The sequence below is a fragment of the Rana temporaria genome, chromosome 13 (assembly GCF_905171775.1).
Source record: "Rana temporaria chromosome 13, aRanTem1.1, whole genome shotgun sequence".
Classification (NCBI taxonomy): Eukaryota; Metazoa; Chordata; class Amphibia; order Anura; family Ranidae; genus Rana; species Rana temporaria.
The window spans coordinates 47,134,546-47,156,556 of NC_053501.1; the positions used below are offsets into that span (position 1 = coordinate 47,134,546).

Sequence of the window (22,011 nt, forward strand, 5' to 3'; positions counted from 1 at the left end):
TCACTTAAAGTGGAGCTCCAACTACATTTAACAATTTTAACCATAAATATATCTCATGAGGCAATCAGATTGTATATGTAAGTTCACTTACTTTGTTAAAATCCGCTGCTGATCTCCCGAGTAATCTTGACACTTTTTAAAACTGTTCTCGGCGGTTCTCATTGTGCTTGTGGGCATGTGAAGCCCACGAGCACTTACTTCCTGGATACGGTGATGATGTACGACCATCATGCACCATCCTGTCCTGCCCCATTCTCGCACATGCGCTTTCCGCACCGCAACGCCGTCAACCTCTCGGGTTGCTATCAGAATGGCGGAGTCAAATGAAGTGCCCGCCACGTTGTGATGGCACAAGTGCCTGCGATATCTTGCAGCAGGCCTCCTCAATGACTCCTGGGAGAAATGACACAAGCTCCCAGGAGACAGTGCGGGTAAAGGAAATTACGAAATAGCCACAGAATACCCCACCAAATTTCTGCAGTAAAGACAGACAGGAAACAGAGAGAAAAAACAAGATAACACAGGTACCATACAAAAAAATAAAAACTTCCGTTTGTAACTGTATTCATTGCTGCAGTATGATTAAGGTCATGTTTTAAAATAAATTGGAGCAATAAAGAATTGCTAATATTACTGCTCCCTGTGAAACAGAATTTGAAAAAAAAATGTTTTGCCTTGCTTTGTAACATCAAGGCATTGTCCAGCCCCCATGCCATTTGTTTTGACAATACCTTGCCTCAAAAAGACCATTACTGTTTTTTTTTTTTTTTTAACATTCAGCCCTCATTGATTTTAATGGAGTTTCAATTCAGTACCTGAACTTTGGTAATGTTTGCCGAACTCTGCTTGAACTGAGCCAGTGGCGTATCATCCATGTATGCAGGGTGTGAGAGGCAAACGGGCCCCTGAGGAAAGGGGGGTCCACTGTGCCCTGACACTCGCTGCCCACATGGATTACAAAAGGTAAATCCACATCCAACATATCCCTGAGCCCCAAGTGGGTAAGTTACTTTAGGCATCAGCAGCAGTTGCCAATAGCTGCAGCTAGAGAGAGGATTTGGCTTTCTTCTCCCTCCCGCCTGCAGGTGGCTATTGAGAGCTGGTGCTGAGACAGAGAACACTTGTCAGATGCAGCACGGTGCTGCTGTGAAGTGAGGGCAGACTGCTGTTCTTTTTCTCTCTCCTGTCATGTGACAGGTAACATGACAGGAGAGGGGTGGAAGAAATTGCCTCACAGTGTGATCTGTGAGTACAAGGGAGAAGCGGTAGGGACAGCTCAGCCCCAGACCTCCCCTTCCTTCTCCCCATACACCATCTCCTCCCCAGACACCCCTCCTCCTTAAACCCCCCCCCCCCAAGCTCCTCCTCAGACTCCCCTTCTCCTCCTTAGACCCCGTCTCCTTTCCAGGCCCTCCCAGACCCCCTCTCCTCCTTACACCCCCCTCTTTGCCCATCAGATTCCCTCCACTCTCCCTCATACCTCCTCTCGCTCTTCCTCAGGCCCCCTTGCACCTTCTCATCCCCTAGATACCTCTCTCCTCCTCATACCCCCCTCTCCTCAGCCCTCCCTCCTCAGTTTTTTTGGAAGCTAAAGGAGGGTAATCTGTGCTCTATTACCTTCAATGGAGAGCATGTGAAACATCAGGGGTCTAAAAGACTCCTGATGTCCGATTTAATAGAACCTATCATAACAACATCATCACATAGGGTAAAAAGGGAGAGAAAAAAGTTTTAAAAATAGTTACATGCAAACACTTTAAAACATTCCCAATAAATATTTTGAGCTGTTCCCTGCCCTCCCAATGTACGAGAATGTACAAAAGTAAGGCCCCTTTCACACCTGCAGACCGTATGTCCGCTTTTTCATCCATCAGTTTACGGATGAAAAAGGGTCATACATGTATCTCTATGGGATAGCGGGTGTCCGATCTCATCCGGGTCCACTATGTTCCGATTCTGCAGACGGAGGAAATCCTATTTTTCCATCTGTCTGCAGATTGGTTTGGGTGAACACGAACAGACGGTCCATGTTCATCCGATCCCCCCATAGGGGAGAGCGAATATCTCACAGGGCGGTCCCCGCACAGTGTGCAAGGACCGCCCTGTCATCTGCTGGCTTAGCGGGGATCAGCGGAGCCCTAAAACAAGGGCCCTAAAACACAGCCACTGGAGGCACCTACATATGAAAACATTGTTTGTACTTCATGTTACATATTGCTGCACTCTCAGGAATGAGAGCAATAATTATAGGCCCATTATTCATAATTCACTCTAAACTGATGATTATCACTGCGGTGTGCACATTTTCGTTTCTTCTGTGTCTAGGGCTAAACCTATGATCCTGCACACAGGCCCACTGATTACATAAAACGCCCCTGAACTGAACCCAGGTATGTTCAGCTCATCACTAGTCCACTAGCTTTCTCTAAAGAGGAATTCTGGGTTCTTAGCAAACAGTTCTATGAAAGAGCACCTCTAGATAATGACATATACTGCAAATTACCTGAATGCCGTGTTTTTATTATTATTATTATTATTTAGGTACTTATATAGCACTGTCAATTTACGCAGCGCTTTAGATATACATTGTACATTCACATCAGTCCCTACCCTCAAGGAGCTTACAATCTAAGGTCCCTATCTCACATTCATATACCAGGGCCAATTTAAACAATCAGCGCGAACCCCCCCTGTCAGGAGAGCCGCCGATCGGCTCTCCTCTACTCGCGTCTGTCAGACGCGAGTGAGGAAGAGCCGATCAACGGCTCTTCCTGTTTACATCGTGATCAGCCGTGGTTGGACACGGCTGATCACGTAGTAAAGAGCCTCCGCGGGAGGCTCGTTACCGAGATCGGAGATGCAGGCTGTCAGACTGACACCGCGCATCACTGATCGCCGCGCTGCGCGCCCCCACGGCGCTGCAGGACATCAATAGACGTCCAGTCAGAATTTCACAACCACTTCCCGGACGTCAATTGACTATTGACCGGGCGGGAAGTGGATATAAACAGGCGTTGCATTGAATGAGTTGGATCTGGATTGGCACTTTCAATTCAAGCTTAATTAACTGGAATCATTAATAACTCTGCATCATATTTCTGCTTTTTCACCTGGATCCTCCAGATTTCTATACTTTTAGGCAACCTTTATTAAGCGTCTTTGCACTGTTTAGTTGTTTTTCACAGTACAGAGTCTTGTGATGCACTAGAGACAAGACAAACTTGCTGTAGAATATATACGCTGTCTATGTTGCTGGGCTGCACTTGAAATCTCATAACAGCTTTGTGATGTTGTTAAGCAAAAACATTTGAGACATCCAAAGGGGTGGATGGCTTGGCTTTAAAAGCTGTTGCAATGTAAAACATTTCCTCTGAGATGCTGGTTTGCAAAAATGTAATATTTTGTGTCTTAGGATGATAACATATGAAGTATGGTGTTTACAATGTCACTTACAATCGAGGATAAAGGGTTTTTAGTTGTCGTCAGGCTTGCGCAGATGTATCTTTTGTTTTTGTACCTTTTGACTCAAAAGGTACATCTATGTAGCACGGCGCAGTTCTGCAAATAGGCAAAATTAATTGTTTATTGATCTGCGCAGGAGAAAGCTAATGTCAAGATCAGAACGGTGACAGACAAGTAAATTGATTGTCACACCAAAACAGTGTACTACTGTTCCAAGTCATTGAGGGACATTTATGAAAACTGGCGTGCAAGAGATAGATGTTGTAACTCACAACATTAATTTAATTTACAGAACTGACAAATCATGAGCAAATCCTTCAATGACAACCAGGGCTGTGTTTCAGCATTTCCGGCAGCCCCAGCACTCAATGTATGTAATGACTAGAGGTACTTGGGTGAGCTGGAGAGTCTACTGATGCTAGTTGCTGTAGGATTGTCACCGAGGGGCAGGGTGATCAATTGTTGCAGGGGGTCTTTTGCTAATGTGGAGGTATGTTGTTGATGTAAAGGTCTATTGGTGCTAGTGGGGGGATCTATTGTTGCTGGAAGGGATCTACTGTTGAGAGAGGGGTCTATTGATAATGGCTGCTGGAGGGTCTAATGATGCTCACCACTGGCAGACACCATTGTTGTTGGGGTGGATCTATTGATGCTGGGGGGTATTTTGTTTCAAGGCGTCTATTTTTGTAGGGGTGGGGGGGGTCTATTGTTGCTGGCTGCAGGGAATCTATTTGACTGCTTTTCCTGTTATCATTAACACATTCCATACAAATTGCTTAGTTGCTTAGCACCACAAAATTATACTTGGTTCTGTATGCTCTAAAAGGGGTGGTACTGGGAGGTGGGTTGTAGGTGGAACCATGGGATGCTTCTAGGAGGTGAGTAAAGCCCTGTACACATGACTGGATTTCCTGCCAGGAGAGCTTTTGGCTGGGAAAACTGGATGTGTATATGCTTCCTAGCAGTTTTCCCGTCGGGAAAACAGCCAGGAATCCCGACAGGAAAATAGAGAACCTGCTCTCTATTTTCCCGTCAGGATTCCCGGTGGCTTTTTTGCTGCCAGATTTACTAATACTCTATGGGAAACACTACGAGGCAGTGCCCATGGAGCATACACGGCCGGGATTCCCGGCCAAAGCTCCATGGCAGTTTTCCTGCCGGGTTCTCGGCTTTCCCCTCGTTTTTCACGGCGGACTTTTTACTGCCGTAAAAAAACCGAGCATGTGTACGGGGTTTTAGGAGAGGAGACAAGGGTTGATTAGGAAGGAGAACATGCACCTATTCTCAGAGAAAAAAGATGATAATGAAAAAAAGAATATAATGTGCGCACTCCACTAATGCAATACTAGTCTGTCCAGTTTGGACATGTTTTACAGTACAACGCACATCCAAGGCATATATCTGTGACCAATTCACACATAATGTATTTCATTATTCATTAACAACCTAACTGCTGCAAGCAATGTTTAGTTTGTACTGCATTGTGTTAAATACCCCCAAAATATTCTACATTTGAAAATGATAGATGCCTGTCTTTCCAGGTGATCAAATGGCGTTATTACTTTGTGAGGCACTGACCTGGAGCAATGGAAATTCAAAGTTCTAACTTTACTATGGCTTTCCAATCTGTATGGGCAGCAACTCAAAGTATGAAGCAAGAGTCATACACCATATTTTTAGAAGAAGGTTAGTAGTTGTCAAGCTCTCAGTACAGGCGTATTTCTTTCAGTATGGGTTTCCTTTAAATCCCTTCTCTGTAAAAAAAAAAAAAATAACTCAACCCCCCCCCCCCCCCCCCAATAACAGATAACATCCAAAAATCAACACCAGAATTTTTTTTTTTTTTTAGCTATTTGGTCCATAACATACATAACTGGGATCTTTCAGGTAACATAACCAATGTGGCAAATAGCCAAAATTATAATATTGCGAAAAGGGCCACACAGAAGACCGTTTTGGTCTACATCTAAAAGTTTATACAGTCCTTCTAGCACCTGCTGTAAAGTATATTGTTACTCAAACAATAAAGATGGGAAAATAGATATCATGCCTCGTACACACGACTAGTTTTCCCGTCGAGGAAAACTGCTGGGAATCCCGGCGGGAAATTTTAATTTTTCCTGCCAGGATTCCTGGCAGTCTTTTTTCCTGGCAGTTTTCCTATGGGAAACACTGCGGTAGAGCATACAACACGGCCAGGACTCCCGGACTCCCGGCCAAAGCTCTCATGGCAGTTTTCCTGTGTGTAGGAGGAAAAAGCTGCCGAGCAGGTTCTCGGCTTTCCCCCAAGTTTTTTCGGGAAAACCGATCGTGTGTACAGGGCATCAGAATAGTTTGGCTAGAGCCGCTAGTAATAAACACTGTGTTCTCCTGGCAGGGATGGTTCCCTGCCCAACCCTGCCAGGAGAGCACAAAAGCTCCACAGGAGGGATCCCCCCATCAACACTGTTGCAGGAAAAAAAAACGCATAATCTTTGGCCTGACTATACTGAATAATAATGCATTTCAATTATTTTCTGTCTGTTTGGTTCAAATCTGTGAGTGGCAGGTTAGTGCGTTTTAAGAAATGAAAATTAGAAGGGTCCATGGCCATGCATACCTACTAAGGCTTGCAACCTAAGTGGTTCATCAATGTTCAGTTTACAGCCCCTGTATCTTCTGGTGTCCCAAGATGTCACAGTTTTATGGTAGCCTTGATGATGTTCTAAGAGGGCTATAAAGTTAAAGAGTAACTCCAAACTGAACTACAAAGTTTTGCTACAATGTTACCTGGTATCGGTGAGAGTGTCGGCATGTTTTATGTTTATGTTTTGGGGGATGTGGCATGGAAGGCACAGTGTACCACATATGATGGACATGCCCAAAAGTCAGGCGATTTTGGATTCACATTGATAAATTGAATTTTTTCACTTACCCAGCTGAATTTGATTAAATCACCACAGCAGACGCTACTAGGACACCCATTTACAGCATCCAGGATAGCAGTTGCTAGATCTTGGAAGGCGCCCATGATTCCCTTTGATTTGGTGAGAACGAAGTTGCTGTGGATCATGATCAATGAATGCCTTTCAGCGATATTAATTGATAAGCACCCTTTTTGATAGAGTCTGGGAACCTTGCATTAAATATCTGTCCGAAGCCTTATGAGGCATCAGTACCCCGTTATGACTAAACTGTCAGAAGTGCACATCTCCCCTTATCTTACCCTCCTTTCTTCTTTCCCTTCCTTTCCTTCTTTTCACTGGCTTTTCTTTCCTCTCCCTACATCCCTTTTAAGTGACCAGTGAGTTATATGTTATATTGCTGTACGTGAAACATTCTGGGGATTCTATCAGACTCTAATTACAACTTGGATCCCTGGCTTAGCCTCCTCTCCCACACTCATTTTACATCACATGGCTCTATTGATATTAACCACATAGTCACATGGTTATGGTTTCCTCCTCTTCCTCCTCATGGATTCTAAGGCTGGGTTCACACCTCCGATGGATGCGGTTCGCAGCAAGGGTCCGGTGCATCCCTATTCTCTGTTTCAGGGACAAATCAGGCCCGAATTTTTGCCTGAATTATGTCCACACCTCTAGTACATTGATGTATCATTTTGTATAATGAATACCTATCTTACGTAAACAATCTTTTGTCTTGGAATTTGATATGTAAATTTTTAATAACATTTATTGAAAAAAAAAAAATCTAAATGCACATAACTGCACCTAAACGCTAGGCATGTTTAGCACTTCAGCATGTATTCATTTATTAATTTCAAATAGCCAGAATTAAAATTCTGGCCAATGAAATAAACTCCAAAACACTAAATGCTGCTATACTCAAAGTCCTCATTCACATTGAATACGGCTTTGAAATCGCGCAACTTCACCTGATATCACGTTATCTCAAAACTGCATGTCAGTGCGACTTCAGGTGCGACTTTAAAGTAAGGTGACCAGATTTTTAAAATGAAATCCGGGGACATATTTTTTCTTTACTAGTAATGGCAGCAATCAGCGACTCTCTGCCCGTCGCTGCCGGCCTCACAGCCTGTCAAGTCTCACTCTTCGGGCCCCCGGCTACTACTGGATGGGGAGCGGAGGAAGATCACTCCACAATGGAAAGCAAAGAGATAAGCAGGTGGCTGGCCAGGATTTGAGCCAAGACAGAAGAACATGCGAGTGAAGCTGAATGGGCATGCGCCCGAAACCGAAGAAATATTCCCTCCGCTCCGAACAGCACATGATCATCAGAAAGGGGCACAGATAATGGGAAAAATATGGGGGCTTAGCGGGGGTGTGTAATTCTAATTTGTTTTATTTAATTCTGCACTGATTGTCTTTGAAATTGCCCCTGCCCCCTATTAAATCCAATCTGGGGACAAAACTAGGGACAGACTTGGTCCGGGGACAGTGTCCTCAATCAGGTGACTGTCCCCTGAAACTGGGAATGTCTGGTCACCCTACTTTAAAGACATCTGTGCGGCTTCATGCACAGATGTCTATGCACGTCAAACCCGAAATAGCCCAAAAAAGGGGAGGAACTACTTTTTCAAATCAATTCAGCACCGCAAAGTCGGCGTTGCATCGATTTGAACAGTTCCATTGCTGAAAATAGGGTGTGACTTGTCAAATCGCATGACAAGTCGCTCCAATGAAAGCTAAACTGGTTTGAAAAAATGCAGTTAAGGTGAGATTTAAATGCTGATTTTCTCCTGTAAGGATTAAGAGCGTTTACAAACAAACAAGTGTGCATGAAGCCTATGTTTTGGGGTATTGGTACATTTGAAATACACATGTCACTGGACTTGACTGAGCTGGTCTTTAGCCAGAAGCAGGGTTAACTACTGTTATAAAATGTTCTGGAGGGAATAAGGAAGTGAAGGAGGTGACATCAGGCTTTTGGCGTGTGACATCCAACAGGCCGCTGTTAACAGCAGACAGACAACAGTCATTCCATTCTGGACTGTGTTAGCTCCACAGGGCATACATCAGTCCAACACATGCCTCGCTCTCTCTCATATGGAGTCCTGTCATGGGAGTGTGGGATTAACATTCTATCTTCAGTGCAGTTCCTGAATGTGGATTACATTTCAGCTGCCTGCAACTATCCAGAGGACACACAGCTCAGCAGAGACCTATTCATTTGTGAGAAAGAGCAGACACTTACATTAATCATCCAGCTGGATAATACAAGGAGATATAGCAAACTTATTCAGCTTATTGAACCAATTATATATGGTTACAATGGATATAGAGTGTCAGGGGGGCAGCCTGATGCGTCACAGCATGTTCGTGAAGGTGAAGGCATCAATAATGAGATTTTTTAAAACAAAGTTTCACAGTTGGGAATAATACAAAAAGGCTAAGCAACAAATTTATCTTTATAAACACAATTGATTAGCTATGTTAAAATGTGTGCGTGTGACAAGCTTGGCATTGATCATACACCAACTGCTTTCCAGAGAGATATTGAAATCTAGGCATGAACTGCTTCTTTCTGAAAGAGAACAGACGTTACTTGCAAAACGGGAGCAATCCATGGAACAGTGACTCCACTGACATAATATCAGGCTTCACCGAGCCTCATACATAAAAGCTGGGAGGAAAGAAGACCGAGGCTTTCTTCCATTGTCCAAACAAAATTATTAGAATTAAAGATCTATGACTTTACAATGTCTCCACCTGTGCAGATAATAGGCCTTCTATACAAACTGGAGAAACAGAAAAGTGGAGCTATCGCATATGGTAACCAAAGGTTTATTAAAGCATTTAGATGTAATTTGGGAAGATTTTAACTAACTGACCAGTATGTTTTTGACTCGTAGGATAAGGTGACTACGCCAGTCTGGCGTGCAGCACAGGCTACCCTCCCGGGACACACGATATTCCTTCATTACTGAGGCTTCCAATTTCTTGGCTTGTCCTATAGTGGACATTGCAGCGTGGCTGCCTACTTTGTGGATCTAAATTCCATCCTGGCTTTGCCCCCTGCTCCCTGCCTCACTGGTCCCGGTCTCTCTTTTGGTTCTTGTTTTATTTCAGAATCTATCCGTATTTATTTATTTTTGATATACTACGGTTTGCTGCCAACTATAGGAAACCTCCTTTTCCTATTGGGCTGCTGTGAGCTTTCTCACAAGCTATATACCACCTGTACATCTGTGACTCTATTTTGTCCTCGGTGCACTTGGATGGCTAGCAATCTAACTGATTTATGAAATTAGCAATACTTTATTGTCAAACTCTCTCTCAAACTCGTCCTGAAGAAGCCGCTAGGCGAAACGCGTAGGTGAGACAAAAAAAAATATTGCTTGTGAATGTATATTTTGTATTTTTTCATTGTATTTTATTGTATGTATTTTTTGTAATTAAATGTATTTTTCTAAATCCCTATGTCCCTGTGATTGCCTTAAAAAGTCTGCCTTGTCACTACCCTGTGTAGTATTTCCTTCTTGATTCAATATTTCGGATGTCGGCAAACGTGAGTGCCTTTTTTTTTTTTTTCCATAAAGATTTTATTGAAGCAAAAAGGTATGGACAATGTTACAAATACAACCTTAACTTCAACAAACATAACATGTCCTCACAAGAGGATTCACAGCATAGTGTTCACATGAGGGGGAACAGGTACAAGTTAAACAAGCGCGACAAGTATCATAAACAGAGACATAGTCTGTGTAGGTTACCTCATCCACATTTATTCATGGGGAAGGTGCATTGTGAATCGATCTGGAGGCAATGCATCTACTTGTAGCTATGCAAAGGGGTGAGTGCCTTTTTGTTCCCCCCCCCCTACCTTTCGAGATACTTGTCCTAGTCATCAATAACATCGACTAGATAATAGTCTTACTGTATGCAGTAAATTTGCTATTGGACATATATAAACAACTTTCAACAGCGGGGAACAGGTGCGTCTGATAAATAGATTATATCGATTATAGGTGGAGAGACTCGCACGTATCGGTAAAAACCGAAGTTGGGGTCTATCTCCTATTCATGTGAAAACTCACATATATAGATGGCCCGATAGAAAGTGTATGGATGGAAAAAGAGTCTGGATGAAAGAGAGAGACATCAGACCTAGAATACAGAGCGGGCATTGCGGCGGACATATCAGACACTTTTGACACTTTTTTGGGACCATACACATTTATACAGCGAATAGTGCTATAAAACTGCACTGATTACTGTGTAAATGTGACTGGCAGGGAAGGGGTTAACACTAGGGGGCGATCAGGGGTTAATATGTTCCCTAGTGAGTGATTCTAACTGTAGTGGGAGGGGACTCACAAGGGGAGGAGACCGATGTGTGTTCCTCTGTACTGGGAACACACATCGGTCTCCTCTCCTCTGACAGGACATGGATCAGTATGTTTACACACACAGATCCATGGTCCTGCCGTGATTGCGGGAAATCACGGGTGTCCAGCGGACATTGGCTCACTGATTTGGCTCACTGATTTTCCCAGAAGTCTGCACCAAGATACAAGTCAGAGTTTTGGCACCCCCTGCAACAAAAATTTTTAATTTTTGGTGAGATACTCCCAATAAGAAATCACATCTAAAAGGAAGGGAAACCATGCAGCTTTCCTCACTAGAGCCCTGAAGGTGCAGCAGCTGATTGATAGTAATTAAAACCACTCCCATACAGATTCACTCATGGAAACAGACAAGCAAACAGCTATTTCTTCTGTATAACAAAAGGTAGGAATCTGCAACAAAGTTTGTTAAAATAAAAGTGGAGTTACTCTTTAAACTTACTAGGTCATGAGCACTTTCACCAACCTAAAAAGCCTAAAAACCTAAAAAGCAGCTTTTATTTTCCCACAGCGGCGACCACTCTCCGACTCCTGGACCACATACCACAGTCACGGCCCTCATGTAACTGCCAATGAAGCGTCACTGCCCTAGATTTATATGCAGCTCGGGAATTGGAGCACAGCCACACTCATGGAAGTATTGAAACCAGAGTTAAGTCATGCTCATGACACAATCCTTTTAAAATGTTGGATCCAAAAGGGGTCTGCTATATCCTAAGCCAACATCATAATTGGGGCAATATGTGGAGACTGTCGATGTATGTGTTTAGGAATTCACTTGTAACATTCATAATAAATAAAAGTGCAGTGCCAGCTTAGTTCCCAAGCCAGTGCACATAATGCACAAAATAGAACGTAACCAAAGGGGTTATGGAGATGACAAGTTCCATTAAGATCTGAACTTTTCTTTTCCAAAAGATGCGACTGATCCAAATGATAGATTACACAGTGAATGCTCTGATGAATCATAATAAAAGCATTCACTCCAGACACCAGTTAGCTTCTCCTGGCAGGCACCACAGTCTTTTTTTGGCAATGCTCTGTGTTCAATATTTAGTTTGTCTAGAAACGAGGCAATTACTAATGTGTGTTAGGGAACAGATACAACAGCACTTACCAGAGACAGTCACATACCTGCCAACTACCTCCCAGCCACCCACACGACAGTCACCCAGGCTGCTATTTATTTACATCATGCTTACTGTACCGATGTTGCCAAAAAAGCCATCGGCAACAAGCAAAATCCAGACTAAAGCTCAAAAAAATCTCACTACAGCCATCCAAATGCCATTACTATTTGGACTGTTTGTGTGGAGATTAAATGCATTACTGTAAAACCCATCAAACATGACAGCAATTAAATTTTCTTAAATAAAATGTATATTACAATTGTGGCCGTCTAAGGCAGATTACTACCCTATTGGTAATTGACTAATCAGCAGGGCAGATATGGTCATAATTAAGCCTCTCTTAGTGCCAATACCAATTTATACAGCCGGCTTCAAGAAGGACTGATGCCGCGTACACACGATCATTTTTCGGCATTAAAAAAACGTTGTTTTTCAAAAATGTCATTTAAAATGATCATGTGTGGGCTTCACATCGTTTTTCAGGTTCTGAAAAACGACAAAAAAAAAAAAATTCGAACACGCTGCATTTTTTAACAACGTTTTAAACTATGTCGTTTTCCGGGTTGTAAAAAATGATCGTGTGTGGGCTAAAACAACGTTAAAAACCTGTGCCTGCTCAGAAGCAAGTTATGAGACGGGAGCGCTCGTTCTGGTAAAACTACCGTTTGTAATGGAGTAAGCACATTCATCACGCTGTAACAGGCAGAAAAGCGCAAATCGTCTTTTACTAACACAAAATCCGCTAAAGCAGCCCAAAGGGTGGCGTCATCCAAATGGAACTTCCCCTTTATAGTGCCGTCATAAGTGTTGTACATCACCGGGCTTTGCTAGAGCATTTTTTTTAACGATTGTGTGTGGGCAATGTCGTTTTATTGATGAAGTTGGAAAAAAACAGTTTTTTCTAGAGGCTGAAAAACGTTGTTTTTTACATGCCGAAAAATGATCGTGTGTACGCGGCATTAGACATAGATGTAGCGCCTGCATTCATTTTTTTTAGTCTTTGTTCATTTATCTTACCGGGTAATCTTGACTACTTTTTTTAGCTCCAATGCTGCCCCATAGCCTGGACACGTCCCATCAACCAGAAGTGGTGTCAGGCGCAGGGGATGCCCAGAAACACCGGGATTTTATGTCTGTGGAGCGTTTTTAATGCTGGTTGTTGCTTTGGATATGTTATGTGAGTATACATTTTATAAAATCATGTGTAACGAAATGTACTGCACGTTGGAGATCTTTTTGTTTTACATGCCTGTGCTTATGACAGTGAGCAATAAAGAAGGGTTATGACATTCAGATTAACTGGATGAGAGTAGTTGGAATTCCTGTGAATATTGGAGGATCAGGAGTGCAGTGGAGGCCTTCCTGAAGCAGGAGCATACCTCCCAACATTTAGAGATGAGAATGAGGGACACCTATTGGCAAAAGTATGCAGGCCTAGGACACACCTCTTTCCACGCCCCCTTAAAGAAGAATTGTACAAAAAAACAAGATTGGTTAAACCCAGAAGTGTTTTTTTTTACCACTAATATTTCTTTATATTGGCTTTTGGAATTTACAAATGCAGCAATTTAGAAATCAGATGAAAGGTTTAGCACTGGAGAACACTTTTTGATAGATAGAAATTGCATTTTGTATGCAATTATATTGATCAGACCAAAATGAGGGACAAATGAGGAGGAATGAGGGACAGAGGGACATTGCTCCAAATCAGGGACAGTCCCTCGAAATCAGGGACAGTTAGGAGCTATGCAGGAGGAAGGAGAAGAGAGATGGACTATCCATATACCCATACCTACCTGTATAATGTGCCTTATGACCTGCTTAGTAATATGGGGGTCATGAGGATCTCGTGAGCCTTTTGATATTTAGAGCACTGAGGTGGATTATTAGTTTCAGCAATAAGCTGCGGATTATTGCAGGCTTTTGGAATTTCATAGATGGACTTTATTCTACTTTGTTTATAGCTATATAGTGGTTGCTGCACTAATTTGTTTTCACTTTATTGGGATATTTGCACACATACATTAGTGTGAACACATAAGAGCCGGTTCACACAGGGGCGACCTGGGATCCGATTTAAAGTTGCCCCAAGTCGTGTGGTTAAGAAAATCAATGGAAGTGAATGAAGTCGCTCTGACTTCAGAAAAGGTTCCTGTACTACTTCAATCCGACTTGTAGGCAACTTGTAGGCAACTTGTACCCATTGATTTCAAAAGAAGTTGCCTCAGAAGTCGGATCACTGTCTTAACTGAAGCAACAGTACAGGAAGATAACATACATTTCTCAGGCAAACCCCTCCCTCCCACAGAGGTGATTGTTGTTTGATTGGCCACTGGAAAGCCTCTTGTCCTGGAGGCGACTTGAAGTTGCCTTGTACTGTCCTGGAGGCAACTTGAAGTTGCCTTGTAAGTTGCGTGATGATTGATACTCAAGTCGTGTCCAAATTGCCTCCCAAAGTCGTGCTGGAAGTCGTGTTGCTCCTGTGTGAACCGGCTCTTAGGTGCATGCTTATCTAGACATGTGTTTATGCAGCCCTAACATGCAGAAGCTTTACCTGGTGTTTCTTATGCAGAGATTTTGCTTGTTGGTTCCCCTAAATCCCAGTATGGTAGCCACCCCCCTAGAATTCATTAAAGGGTTGGGAACTCTGAGCCAAACGTCCAATTCAACAATAGCGATGTGAGGAGGGGGGTTAAATTGTAGCAAAGGGATCTTGGTATTGAATATGCAAAATTAAATAAGCAATTAGCACACCGACTTTAATATACCTTTAACTTTGCAGCTTGCAAGCTTTCATTGGCCAGTCATTGAAGTTGTTTTCAGCCATGAAAAGAATATCCACTAAATTCTGCCCAGGATATTCCCCAGCATGCTTCTGTGGACACCTGGGTTTTAATGCATATCTGGTGGCTCTGACCAATAGAAAATGGACTTGTTCCAAGGTATACAGACAAATAGCTTACATCTTAGGTTACCTGTTCACCCTCACCCCAGACCCTTGCCAAGCCTTACTTTAGGGATAAGTTCACCTTTAGTAACATATTACACCTATTCACGGTGTAATATGTTACTAAAGCACCTGCCCACACTCCGGTCTGATCCCCCACTGTGACAGCTGGCAGGGTAACCTCTACTTGTACCACTGTCACAATTCAATAAAAACACAGCCATGTGGGGCTCCGCCCACACAGCCACATCATTCACAACTACAAGTACTGTCTTTCACTGAGACAGATGGCTTGTAGTTCTCAATAAACTGAGAGGACATTAGTGAGTTCTCTCACAATTCATTAATCTTCCTTGACTTCAATAACTGCCTGCCCATAAGGCAGACAGCTCTACTGAGTTTCTGCAGGAGCCTGACATTGCACCCGCAATCTGCTGATCACAGGTGAAAGTCTCTGCAGACTCCTAAGAAAAAAAATTATAAATGCAAATTTTACCATTTTTTTTTAAAATTATTAAACATATGCTTTAATAAAACACAAATTGTATGCTATACCCTTGCATACGTTCCATCTATTTGGAAACTGAAGGCAACATACTTTCCTTCACCAACCTCAGACAGGTGCCTTTTGTAGCCCTAAATTATGAGATTGTCACATAAGGGCCATTCCCCAACAAATCACAGATACTCAACAATACCCCCACCCCCTTCCCCAAACAATCTCTTCCCACTTCTCTACCCTTCCCCCCCTTTGTTTAGTAAAATGCCACCACTCTCACCCTGCTATTACAAATTACCTTGTATAGAAGTTCTGCAGATACCAGTAACATGTCAAAAAAGCATGTGACATGTGTCTCATTTCATAATTCATTTGTTCGATACATTTGATACATTTCAATACCTTAGGACACCAATTATAGGTAAAAACCAAGGCCAAATAAAAAAAAATTGTTACTTACACAGTTTCATCGTTTTTGAACTCCAGTTCTCCAAATGTATCTTCATAATCTTCCCCACCACCTTTTGCAGTTCCTTCCACTGTTCTAAAAGGGATAATGACTGTGCCTCTAGCTCCAGATGTCCTAAGGACTTTAACCTCCATCACGCCGATACTCTCACTCACACGAATAATGTCACATTCAAATGTAAATATCCCCGCATGGTCATCATCCAAAATAGTAACTGAGGCTACATAAGGAGAGACCAATACTGCTTTTGGGTAGCTAAAAGTATTAGGCTCCACTGGTTCTGGCACATCAGCTATTCTTATGTTACTGAGCCTCACAAAGAAATGTTCATCTTCCTCAAAGATATCATCATCAATAATTCCAACTGAAAACTCCTTTTGTGTCTCTCCAGGCTTGAAAACTATAGACCCCTCTGTAAACTCAAAGTCAGCGCCTGCATTGGCAGAACCATCTTCTGTTTTATAGTCCACCATAATAGTCTTTGATATGTCACCACCTTTCCTCACTACAGTCAACAATACACCACCACAGTTTTCAAGACATTGATAGGAACAAGGGTCAAAGTAGATTTTTGATACAAACTCTTCAGATTCATCCAAGCATATATCTTGCAAACTGGTGCTTCGTTTGGACTGTTCAGCGGCATGCTTCTTCAAGATGTTACCAGCTCCAGTCATCATCCTGGTGGCTTGTATACGATAAAATGCTCTGCTCTTCTGCTGATGTGACAAAGCATAGTAATTTGCCATTTCTACTAGCTGGTCCAAGTCCTTCTCAGGGTGTTTTTGCTTTAGTTCTTTAAGGATTCTAATCATATCTCTGCGAGATTCATCTACTTCTTTACCATCCATATTTAATAAATTCCCATCTAGAAAATGGGAATTCATAACTTTGCCGTCCATTTCAATTCCTTTGGGATGTTCTGCTTCTGTTTCAATCATAATTGCTCTGTGTTTGTCAGTCCGATACTTTTTGTGCATATATTTATAAAATAAAAGACGCCGGTCCGCCACCCACGCAAGCACAACGCAGACAGGAAAGAAGAACAAGGTAAGCAAACCTTCCCATACTTGGACCACTCCAGGAGAGAAGACAGCTAGAATCATGTACAGCCATATATAGGCAAAGATACTCCATGCTGCTGTCACAAAAAATACTCGTAGATGTTTGATTTTTCTAACTTCTCCATCTGGTATGACATAGACGCAAATAGCGATAATGATAAACATGTTAAAAGCTGCACTTCCAACAATAGTTGATGGACCAAGATCTCCAGCATAAAATCCATGGCCGCATATTTCAATCAAAGTCAAAAGGATTTCAGGGGCTGAAGAACCAAGTGCCATAAGGGTTAGGTTGGAAACGGTCTCATTCCAGACTCTAATAGTGGTTGAAGTGGTCTCTCCATTTGATTTTTTAATTATGATTTCACGTTCCTGCGATGTTATGACCTCTATGGATGCCATGAATCGATCTGCAATGATGGACACCCCAAGAAACATGTAAATCATTGCCACAAAGTACACAATGACTCTGGCAATTTTGTCCCCCAGGGATGGGTTTTCTGGATACCATATTGGTAGAATAACACCTGCCTTACAGTTAAAGGAACCTGTGCAGGTTTTGTTTTGTCCAGTACTTGGGAGGTTCCCTGTGGCAGAAGCATGAACTTGAAGACTTTGAAGAAACAACACAAAGGTAACAAGTCCAAAGTGGAGATATGTTGATGCAAGAGGCTGCAGCTTTAGCCAAGCCATACATGAATTTATATAGGAACTATAAATCCAGGTAATCCTTTTCTCACAGATAGGATGGGTCTCTAGAAAATAAGAATAACATTAAGAAATTAGTACTTCAAAATGCATGCTGAATATAAATAACATATATAACAACAATACTCAGTCTGTAATATATAATTGTATGCACTTGCCAGTTGCTTGTGAACTATAGCATGCACGTGATAAATGCATTGGCAACATTTAGTGTAAAGAGTTATACCTATACCCATAATTCAGTAATCATAAAATAACTGCTCGTATAAATTTAAGTGGAACTCCAGCCAAAATGAGTTATTCATATCTATCTAACCCATTGTCAGGTTTCCTTACACTTTCTGTAATAGGGTATAGAAAGTTAAAGGATAGGTTCACATTTACAAAAAATAAATAAAAAACAATTTAGCATATAAAAAAATATGCATTTATTATTTTTTTGGTTAGGAATTTGTAAAGCATTGAATGCACAATCAGCAGATCATGGGTGTATTGCCACAGTGCTGCAGACTGTCTGCGTAGCTGTCTGCCTATACCTCCGATACGGGTAGGCAGTTTTGATCTGACTGGTATCTCAGTGAACTAGCTGGAGTGCTCAACAGCACTCTGGTTTTTCATTGAGAACAACCCCAAAGTAACTCGGTACTTGTAGTTTTCACATTCACAGAACACCATGAATGAGTGACAGGTGATCAGAGCCCCACACGGCCGCATTTTTTTTAGACTGTGGCAGCGAGCAGGCGGGAAGATCCCCCGCTTAGTGTCAAAACAGAAAATCAGGGGGGAGGTCAGGTGCGGGGGCCTGTTACAGTTACATCCTAAATATGGGTGTAACATGTTACAAAAGGTGAACTTATCCTCAAAGGAGAGTCTAAAATATTACAATTCTCACCAAAACAGCAATGGAAATCTCCCAACGAGTACATCTTTTTGAGTGACAAATGTTAAAGGTGGGATTTGCCCTCAAGTTCAGAGCCTTTTCTTACTCTTTAATCTCAAGGACAGGACACAAGGGTACATTTTGTGAGTGGTAACACACTTCCCAATAAAAAACAGACAGATAATCCTTCCCTACACAAAATTGGTAATAAAGCAATGTATAACAGACTTGTAGCTTTTTAGTTAAAATAAAAACAAATAAGCTGCCCCATTCATTCTTCCTAGGACATATTTAGTAAAATACTACTCTTACTTATTATTTTGCCCTGTACACACGATCGGACCTTTGTCCGACCAAATTCACATCGTAATTCCGACGGAATTCCATTGGAGGAAAAGAGAACATGTTCTCTATGTAAACTCCGATGGAATTCATCGGAATTTCCGATGGAATTACTCCGATGGGGCATACACACGGTCAGAATTTCCGATGGAAAAAGTCTGTCTGACTCATTACACTTCTAGCTATTATCACTGGTACTTATCCAACTTTGAACAAATCTATATCAAGCAAAGTCTATTTCACTGTTGAACTGAATTGCTGAAGCTGAATTGCAGGCAAACATCTAAATACACAGATGAAAAATATATATGGAGGCTATTTTACCTGGTGCAGGATTTGTTTTCTGTCCATTAAGACCTGGGATTTACACAGTACTGCCACACAGCACAACCATGTCTGGCAGAGAAGGAGTGATTTTTATTGCTGCAGTTTAGTAATTATTAAATGTCTTATCACTCTCACATGACTGCTGAGGCGCAATACGCCCAGGTACCCCTTAATACGAACTTAGTCCATAAACCTTCCCCCTTGCCCCTTCATCCAATAAATAAACACACTTACAACCATTAAGTTGGAAAGGGCAAGGCCACAGCTTTATTAAGCAACATAACAATTTTAACCATTTGTAAACCCGTGCCAGTCACAGTTCTACTGTGAGCACCATTCCAGAAGGGAAGGGGAGGGGCCTGTCCTTACCATAAGTGCTGGACAGGCCGCCTACTTCCGGTGTCCATAAAGGGGCATGGCCCACTACGGCCATTTTCCGCTGGCAAGGTCAAGAAAAACCGCAGCAAGCTGTGACGTACCATAACCCAAAAAAGGGGCGGGAGGGTGGGCAGCTCTTTCCAGCGGGCTTCCAAAAGACCCAGAATTCCCTGGGGGGGTCCCTTTTATTTGAACTCCGGCCCGACCCCACCCCCCTAGTAGCAAATCCTGCCATGGCCACCGCCTTGTCCAGTACCTGGCCATGCCCCCATCAGTCAAGGCTCTCTTTCCCTAGGGGGGCTCAAGAGGCCTTCATGACTGCTGAGGCGCAATACGCCCAGGTACCCCTTAATACGAACTTAGTCCATAAACCTTCCCCCTTGCCCCTTCATCCAATAAATAAACACACTTACAACCATTAAGTTGGAAAGGGCAAGGCCACAGCTTTATTAAGCAACATAACAATTTTAACCATTTGTAAACCCGTGCCAGTCACAGTTCTACTGTGAGCACCATTCCAGAAGGGAAGGGGAGGGGCCTGTCCTTACCATAAGTGCTGGACAGGCCGCCTACTTCCGGTGTCCATAAAGGGGCATGGCCCACTACGGCCATTTTCCGCTGGCAAGGTCAAGAAAAACCGCCACCGCCCGTCAGTGGCTAACTGACGGGGCGCCCCACCGCAGCCAGCGCCTGTTCCACCCCACGCTGAAGGCCCAGGTTAAATATATCCAGGCCAATGTCATTCAGGTGGACACCGTCCGATCTTAGCAGATCTCCATTGGCACCTTCCAAATCCCTGTGTCGGATCACAAACCCCCCCATCTGGCGAATGAACTTGGAGACCTGGGCATTGACCTTTCGCCGAAAGCGTTCCAGTTGTGGGCCAGGTATTTCCCGAGCCCAAAGCAGACGAGGCACGATTTCCGACCATACCAGGACCAAATTAGTAAACGTTGCGAAACACTGGGCAATGTCGCTTTTGATCGCGGAAATCAGATCCACGGAACGGGCGTAACCGACGTCGTTCCCGCCGGCGTGTAGAACTAAGACGATGGGGCCAGAAACGTGAGCCCGGAGACGCAAGCATTCCGGAAGGACCTGATACCAGCGTAAACCATGGAGCCCGAGCCAACGGATCCTGGCAAGACCATCGTCGAAACCCAGATTCCTGTCGCCGTTCCGGCATGCCGACCTCCGAGCGGCCCAGTAGATAAAGGAGTCCCCCAGTATCCATACTTGTGCCGGGCGGCGATCTGAAATCAAAATAACAAGTGTGGGCGGACGTACAGAGAAAAACGAGACGATTCCCACCTACCCAGACGCTGAAGCTCCGTATCGGAAAAACCCATACCAGAAGCAGCGGTGGCAGCCCCGATGCGAAACGAGTGGGTGGCAAATTCGTGCGACGGAAGGCCCAACAAATCGAGGCAACGCCGGAAAACCCGTAAAAATTGAAACCTGCTCAGGGACGATGAATCCTCATGGACGAAAAAAGTGGGGGACGGGGGGCGTGCAGCCACGAAAGGGGAGGCTAATGCCACAGGGCAAAATGGGCCGCCGCAAGGGTACAGAACGATCCTCTTGCCTTTGCCGAGGCTGTCAGTCTTCGAGGTGCGCAATAGCACCGATACGCAGCGCTCGGAGACCGAGACGTCCTCCGCTAGGACGCCGCGGACGTGGATTTTGACACCAGTTCGCCAATGCGAAAGGCCCCAAAGAACGCCCAAGAAAAGGCCACGCGAAAAAGAAGCGTCTCAAACGACGAGGAGCACACGGATGGCAGCAGAGAAAGAATACTGGAGAGGATCTGAATGGAAACCGGCCGCCGGGAATCGGGGAGATGGGTGACTCGCCTCCAGCCCCGGAGAACCCGTCGGACCGAAAAAGATTTTGTGGGGTCTTCCCAACCGAGGAGTTGGAACCAGAAAGATAGCGCCGACATGTTGGATGAAACCGAGGAACCTGAAGCACCTTTTTGCTGTAAGTGAACCAGGTATGTAAACAAAGCCATGCGTCTGTCGAAAGGGGAAGAAAATGAAAACTCACCGCCCGACGCTTGGACCCATTCGTCCCACACCCGACAGTACGACGACCATGTTTGCGGGGACAACGACGCCCGGAGGAGATCTAGCAAACCTCGGAAACGAGGTTCCACAAGTAGGCCGGACAGGGGAGGCCCTCCAGGGAAGCCGACGGAGCCAGGGAGCGAAACCGATCGACCTGCGAACGGGAGAGAGCATCAGCGATATCATTATCCACCCTGGGACATGCTTGGCCCTAAAACAAATGTTAAATTGCAAACATTTTAAAACCAAAAAACGCAGCAGCGACACGACGGGAGGGGAGCTGGCTGACTGTCGGTTGACCACCTGAACCACGCTCATGTTGTCAGTCCAGAAAACGACCTGGTGGTTGCGCAACCGGTCACCCCACAGCTCCACGGCGACAACGATCGGGAAAAGCTCCAGCAGGGTGAGATTGCGCAACAAATCCATG

The 22,011-nt window shown here is 43.7% G+C and overlaps 1 protein-coding gene across 3 annotated transcripts in view; it reads right to left on the bottom strand.

The window, feature by feature from the left end:
- The window catches only part of SLC8A3 (solute carrier family 8 member A3), a 319,194-nt gene that overhangs the window by 174,827 nt on the left and 122,356 nt on the right, over positions 1-22,011 (bottom strand). For all 3 annotated transcript variants that reach the window (XM_040333389.1, XM_040333388.1, XM_040333387.1), the window contains exon 2: positions 15,808-17,635. In XM_040333389.1, coding sequence (XP_040189323.1) covers positions 15,808-17,573 — 1,766 coding nt within the window. In that variant the 5' untranslated portion in view covers positions 17,574-17,635. The remainder of the gene's footprint in view (positions 1-15,807; positions 17,636-22,011) is intronic.